The following is a 6,888-nucleotide window of genomic DNA, read 5'->3' on the forward strand; positions in this document are numbered from 1 at the left end:
AGTTTTTATTCTCTTTTGGTCATCTTGGTGTTCAGCATGTTGTGTATGGGAGGAAAGCTAGTGCTGTTTTTGCTGGGGCCATGGGTCTTCTGTGGTTTGTCATATGCTCAAATGGAGAGTGGAGCTGACTTTGATACTGAGGATGACTTGTATAGCAGCGAGAAGAAAATGGCTGAAGCTGATGAAGATGGGGATGGCATACTCTTGGATGACTACACTCCTCTGGATCTCCATGGGTTTAATGGTGATGCTGGGCAAATGGGTAATGTTCTTCCCTAGCCTTGTGTTCATGGTGATGCATATAATCCTCCTACTTCAATCTGCACTGCTCTTGATCTTCATCCTGGATCTGTAAACGTAGCCACGCTAAGCTGGGTTTGAAAGGTGATGTGCATTCCAGCCCAATGCATGGGGGCAAAACTATATCCTCCTATTGGGTTACTCCTCAATGTGCCATGTCCTCTCCCCAGATGAGGAGGATGCCACCTTGCTGTTTACAGAGATGGACTCTGACTGGCATTTAACGGAAGGTGCTATGGAGGCAAAACCTGTTAGGATTGGCCGATTTCTGGTCTTGGACTGCTTGTGCGTTCATCTGTTGTACTTCCAATTGGTCCTTGCTGTGACCCTCACCCCTGCTCTTGATGTAGGGCAGCCTTTCCTTGTACATGAGCAAGAAATGTGTAGGGTGCGTCACTCCTGGCAATGGTTGAATCCATTTGAGCTGTTCATAGTGGTGTGGGTATGTGGTTAATGAAGCTCAAAGGGCCCTTGATTTAGACATGCCTACGCTTAGTCATTGTGCACACACAAGGCATTAAATTGTGCCACATGGTGTGGGATAAATGACCAGTGCTAAACTTCGTTGGTCCTTCTCAGGTGACGAGGCTGGTGCTGGTGGCCTCCCGGATGATGCCGAAGGCTCGGACTCTAAGCCTGAGGAAGAGGATGTGTCCCACCAAGTTCCACAGCCAAGTGTCTCTTGTAGGGAGGGCCGCATGTTGATCCGGTTCTTGCAGCGCTTCACGCAGATCTTCCTGCAGAAAGGTGATTGACACTGAAAGGGATGGGGTGATGCTTGGTGTGACCAAAGGGGGCCCTTGGTGTTGAAGCCTCTTCCTGGCCTAATGTAAATGTTTTGAATACCCCATTGCAGCCAGAATGAGACTACTCCCAGTTCTGAAGCTCCCCAGGTCCTGTAAGCACACTGTGAGGCAAAGCAATGGCAGCCTGGAGCTGATGGCATCCTTCAAGGGCTGCTATGTACAGAATTTGGTAAGGGAGGGGCCCCACTGCTTTCTAAATCCTGGAATGTTGCAACATTTTACCACCGAGTATCTGACTTCATTTCTGTGGGTGCTGTGCTTTTCAATGTAGCAGTACAATTGGGTAACTTCTCCTGCAGTGTCTAGACTGGTTAAAGTCCCTGGTCACCCTTAAGGTCTCACCCTGAGAACGGGTTCAAAATCTAAAGGGGTATTGCTGTTTCAAAGAAGCCTTTAACAGACTGACCATGTTGGGCTCTAATCCCTTTCCACAGAGGAAGGACAACGGGCTTCATGCGGCACTGAACCTCCAGTACTATGACCGAGTATCGAAGAGGCAGTTTGTGACCACTGTGTCTTGCCCAGTGACCACCCCTCCAACGCCTGAACCTCCCAAAGGCCTGTCCATCTCCTGCAGTGATGTGTGCATGACTGTGCAGTTCCCTGCTGGTCCTCTGTCCGCTGTGAAAATCCTGGGTGAGAGCTGGGTTTGTACTTCAGAAATGGGGAGGATTGCCAACCCGACTTCTGAACCGCAAAGATGCAGGGAGCCCTGAAACCAGGCTTTTTATTGGTTTGGTCCTGCTAGTTGCACTTGCATGCAACACTCCTTTAGTCCCGTAGACTGGCCTCTGCTTATTCCTTCTGTGTATGCATGGATCTGCCATTTGACCTGGAGTCCATCTACTGGAGCTTCGGCTGAAGGGTGAATGACCCTGACTGAAATGGCAAAGGCTCTCTAGACCTGGTCAGATCCTGTATTTGTTCAGTGACGCTGTAATCTGACATCCAAAGACTGAGCACGTGTTCTCAATTCCTCTCTGTAGACTCCTCCAAAACCTTGGTCCCTGTGCTCCAGGCCCCCAAGGACTGTGGCTATGGCTTGGGGAAGAAGGATGGCAAGAACATCCTGACCATCCCCTACAGTGCCTGTGATGTTACGATTGTGGTAAGCACACTATTGCCAGTGCAACTTGACCCTTGGCATGCCTTGGGTCTTCTGTAATGGTTGATTTAGCACCAGGAAAGTAAATTGGCTTCCATCAGGCCTCCAGGTGTATATATCCTCTGCTCCTTCAATGTAGCTCCCTGTGCTCTGTCCTCGCAGGAAGAGAGGTACATTATCCAGGTGGCTTACTTGACTAGTGGGGGAGAGCGAGCCGAGATCCAGGTATCCTGCCCCTATAAACGACCTGTGCCAAAGCAAGGTGAGTCCTTGGCTTTATTCTTGGATCCAAAAGGATGATTCAATGCAGGGGTCTGGGGGCGTGCTAATGGCTCTAAGCAGGGTTTCCTTCCTCCACTTCAGAAACTGTAGATGCCTAATTGGTTGCTCTTTGTACCCTGCAGGATGCCAGATCCCCAAGAGCCAGCAGGTGTCTTGTGGTCCCAGGAGAACAGGCTCCAGAGCCTGCCTTGCCCAGGGCTGCTGTGTAGACCCTGACACTGGCCTCTGCTACTATCCCCTGGAAGGTATGTATGCCAATCTTTGGCTGGCCAGGCTTGGGATAGTGCTGTGTAACTTTAGGTCTGTATTCCAGCTACCTTTCTGCTCCAGGCATTGACGTGCAACTTCCCTTTAGCAAAGCTGTGCTGTTGAAGGAAATGCTTGGCTATTGGCAGAACTCCTCCTCTTCAGTGGGGTTAATGACCGTGCTAAGATTGTCCTTTAGCGCTCCAGATGCTCGACTTCTAGGCTTAACTAGACGATTATGACGACCTGCTAGGCGCTGTCGGCTGTAGCAATCCTGACCTGGTAGCTTCATCCACCCGAGTTGCTTATAAAGCGTACAATGTATGCTTGCTACGTGCAACTGGGATGGTATAAAGAAGTAGCACAAAATGGACTATTGGTTGGTCTAGCAACTGACCTGACGTGGATGGGCTACATGCAGCCAAGAGGGTGAAATGTACTAATGCATCTAGACTGGTATATCCTCCTTCTAAAATGGAACAGTGCAATGTTCTGGCTATAACCTAGGTGTGTGTGTATAGGGCATGCAGACCATGTAAACCATTGGACAGAACTGCATTCATCCAGTAATGTGACTGGAATCTGGTTCCCAATCCTGCATAGTATCTTAAAAGCCATAATGTCTTGGCTCTGCAAATTAGCACATCCCCTGTTTTTCATGTCTAGCGTCATTCAGGTAAGCGCTGCAGACTGATTTGAATGGGCTCAATATGTTGGGGAGCAATGACTGATGCATAAATCGTAACGATCCCGTTTAAATGGTATGCAAGTGTCCACTTCATGGTTTCTGGCAGTTCTTGGTAAATCTGGATCAACTTTATTGCAATCCTGCCTTTTGTACACTGTCCAGGTATTTAATGCTAACCTTGAGTTCAAGAACTGCATCTTTATTGCAGAGTAACTTCAATTTCATGTGAAAGCCATTGCATTGGCCTTGGCAGTTCTAGTGTTGCTAGTAGAAAGGTAGAGCACTGGTTAAAAAGGGACTGGACTTCAGTGCAGCTGGAAAGCTGCTTTGATGCAGTTATTCCAGCACTGACAAAACCACTGGAATTCAGTAATGGGGCTTTTTGACTGCCTAGTCTCCCTGTACTTCCCCTCTCCTAGAATGCACCGCTGACCGGCACTTTGTCTTTGTGGTCCACCGCACCATCACTGTGCCCCATGTGGACCCTGCCTCCCTGGTGATTGCTGGCAACAAGTCCTGCATCCCGGTCATCTGCACAGCGGACTTTGCGGTCTTCAAGTTCCCTGTGACTGGCTGTGGAACCCATGCGTTTGTGAGTAAAGCTACTGGTGTCTTCAAAGCCGCTGGATCTGCAGTTCACGCTGTGCTCTGCAGCAAGGCGCTACCCAGTAAAATGCCTATTGTCGTCATTCAGGATCCAGTTGAGACATCCGGTTGGCTTGTGTTGCTCGAAATAACCCCTTGTGTTCTTAGGTGGTGGGAGAGACTACGATCTACCTGGCTGAAGTGATGGCCCTGGCCCGGCGCAATAGCCTGAACTATGGAGTCATCACTAGGGACAGTCCCTTCAGGTAAGGGTGCGTATTGGGTGTGCCACCTGCCTCTTTGTGGACATGCAGGTGTGCTCTACATGCCAGGATTCCAAAGCCTGCTGTCCCTGTAGTAAGTGAAGTGGAGCTCCATGTTGAGCTGGACCATAGCCGCCTTGCTTGAAGGCCCTTGTGCAGAGCTGCCCTTTTGTGTGCAGGCTGCTGGTGGAGTGTCGCTATGCAGAGGGGAACTTGGCTAGCGCTGGATACCTTGTGAAAAACCCCTCCCTGCCCAATGCAGTTCTGTCCCATGGAGTGTTTGGGGTGCAGCTCAGGATTGCCACAGGTGAGCATGGGATCCTAGCGGACTAGGAGTAAAGGTGGGTGGATTCCTCCTCTGTCCAAGCTTCCGCCTCCAACTGCTGTCTTCCCCTCCCCCCCCCCCCCCCCCCAACAGATGACACGTACAGCCGGTTTTACCCTCAGTACCACCGGCCCCTGCGGCTCTTGCTGGGCAGGCCAGTCTTCTTGGAGGTGCAGCTGCTGAATGCCCCTGACCCCAGCCTGGTGCTGCTGGTGCATTACTGTGTTGCCTACCCCCGCTCAGCACAGGCTGTCTGGGTGTTGATCTATGAGGGGTGAGTGCTAGAACTGGAACTGTTCCACTGGAGGTGTTCTTGGGCATGACTAAATCGCAGGGGGTTTAGCTGGTGGTAGCATCTTGCGTATGTGTGCGGTGTGTCCTAGTTACTGCGTTGAAGCACGTGCTCTAACTTGACCCTTTGAAGCACTGATCGATTTGGCTTTTAACGGGACACCTGAGAAGCAGTGCTGTTGGTAACCAATAAATGACTGCATTTCTCCTTTGTTCCCCAGCTGCCCCAACCCCCTGGACTATGGTCACACCTCTACCCTGCACATCCACCACAAGCAGCCACTGCCCAAACACCACCGTCGCTTTGAGATCCGCACCTTCCAGTTCATGGACGGCGTGACGCACCGCTACCTCAAGGAGGAGGTGAGGGACCGTGTATGCGCTAACTTGCACTGTGCACAAGCCTGAATAGCCCTTAGCAGTCAATCGGACTGTTGACCATGTATTCCCAGCCTGGGGAAAATCAGTGGGAGGGTGCCCTATGAATGTAGTGGGACATCTCTGGACCCAGGATGTGTGTACTTCAGCTATAGGCAGTAGATGTGACTGGACTGTAGCTCTTATTGTGCAATGCTCTATGGGGCTATTGGCATTAAGCCGCTGGCAATGAGTGGAGTGTCCAAACTGAATGACTAATGGGTTTTATGCCCCTCTGTAGATCTACTTCATGTGCTCCACGGAAGTCTGCTCCCCATCAGCCAAGAAGTGTGTGGAAGGATGCTTTGATGGGCGCAGTGAGTGCTGGAAATGAAGCCTTAATTTCCCTGGAGATTGGTTAAAGGCCTGGCTTCTTGGTGTATTGAGGCTATTAGTTTCTGGGGTCCTTCACTTGAGATCCACTTGGTGTGCTTGCCAATCCCAGCTGGGTATTGGGGGAACCTCCCTTTTAATGCAGGGATATTGCTAGTGGAGGTGTACACCCAAAGCTATTCTCCCTGCATTCCAGAAATCCCAGTGGTTGAGGACCCCAATGTGGACAAGCGCTGTACCAGGAAGCCTTGCCCAGGCAAGGCCAAGAGATCGGCAGACCTCTAAGCACAGTGATTGGGTAAGCATTGGCCTGGTGTATTCTGGAACCCTTCTACTAAACCAGGGAGGCCCAGATGTCATTTACTGTCAGGGTCTGTCTTAATGAATGTTGGCACTCCTCAACCTTGTCTGCACAGTATGGGTTTCAATCCCCTTGTTGCCAAATGCTTCTCCTTTTGTGAGTGCAGCCAACAATCCCAATGTCTACCCCCTCCATTTAGCCGAACTGGCTATTGTAGTAACCTGTTGCTTGGCTTTCTTCTCCCCTCAGGGTTGCTGGAGAGCAAGCAGTTCCACTGCAGCCTGGCACCAGTGGAACTGGATGTGATTTGCTGAAATGCATATGAATTTGAATAAATGGTAAATCTGACCTTGTCTGTGGGTTTGATTTGTGATGTCCTTAATGGTGCAGCCTGTTGCCATGTGTCAAGCTGCTGTGTATTGGTTGCATTTGGAGTAGACCTGCCTGGATGGAATGACACCTGCTGTAATGGTGTACATGTACACCATCTCTAATCCAAAAGGCCATGGATCAAGAGTACTGTAGCTGATGGCTATGCCGTCAAGCAGAGTCCATTGGTAAAACTATACTGCCCATGGTTGCTTGTAACTCTGCTGGCATTGACATGGTAAATCCATTTAGTGAAGTGCCCAACTAGCTTGTGAGGTGGGCTCTTGCTTAGATGGCTTGGTTTATTCCAACATGAACTGTACAGGTTGCAATATCTAGATGCATGCAGTTCTCTGGATTAAAACCAGCCAAGGGGGGGAGAATCTTCAAAGGCTTAACTTGTGACTCCATTTACCTGAAAATATATATATATATATATATATATATATGAATTGGGATCTGTCCACCAGAAGTGTTATAAGATAATTGGGATCTGCCTAATGAAGATTCTACAAATTAGTTAACTGTGGCATGCATTTTAGATCATGTCACCCATTCTTAATTCGAGGAAGCAAAT

The 6,888-nt window shown here is 49.7% G+C and overlaps 1 protein-coding gene across 1 annotated transcript; it reads left to right on the forward strand.

Annotated features, from left to right (window-relative positions):
- LOC136765079 (zona pellucida sperm-binding protein 4-like) lies at window positions 1–6,290 on the forward strand. Its single transcript, XM_066719549.1, has 16 exons — window positions 1–262; window positions 880–1,047; window positions 1,157–1,275; window positions 1,541–1,742; window positions 2,093–2,214; window positions 2,374–2,473; window positions 2,616–2,738; window positions 3,381–3,415; window positions 3,822–4,019; window positions 4,181–4,278; window positions 4,455–4,582; window positions 4,694–4,874; window positions 5,113–5,254; window positions 5,550–5,625; window positions 5,838–5,939; window positions 6,192–6,290. The coding sequence occupies exons 1-15, from the start codon at window positions 37–39 to the stop codon at window positions 5,924–5,926; spliced, it is 2,007 nt and encodes a 668-aa protein (XP_066575646.1). The 5' UTR covers window positions 1–36; the 3' UTR covers window positions 5,927–5,939; window positions 6,192–6,290.
- Window positions 6,291–6,888: the final 598 nt, after the last annotated feature.

This window comes from Amia ocellicauda, chromosome 12 (genome assembly GCF_036373705.1).
Source record: "Amia ocellicauda isolate fAmiCal2 chromosome 12, fAmiCal2.hap1, whole genome shotgun sequence".
NCBI lineage: Eukaryota > Metazoa > Chordata > Actinopteri > Amiiformes > Amiidae > Amia > Amia ocellicauda.

Coding starts and splice junctions, on each gene's coding strand:
- LOC136765079 (XM_066719549.1), top strand. CDS start 37: ATGTTGTGTATGGGAGGAAAGCTAGTGCTGTTTTTGCTGGGGCCATGG. Junction 1,276..1,540: donor GCTGCTATGTACAGAATTTG/GTAAGGGAGGGG, acceptor CCCTTTCCACAG/AGGAAGGACAACGGGCTTCA. Junction 4,020..4,180: donor GCTGTGGAACCCATGCGTTT/GTGAGTAAAGCT, acceptor TTGTGTTCTTAG/GTGGTGGGAGAGACTACGAT.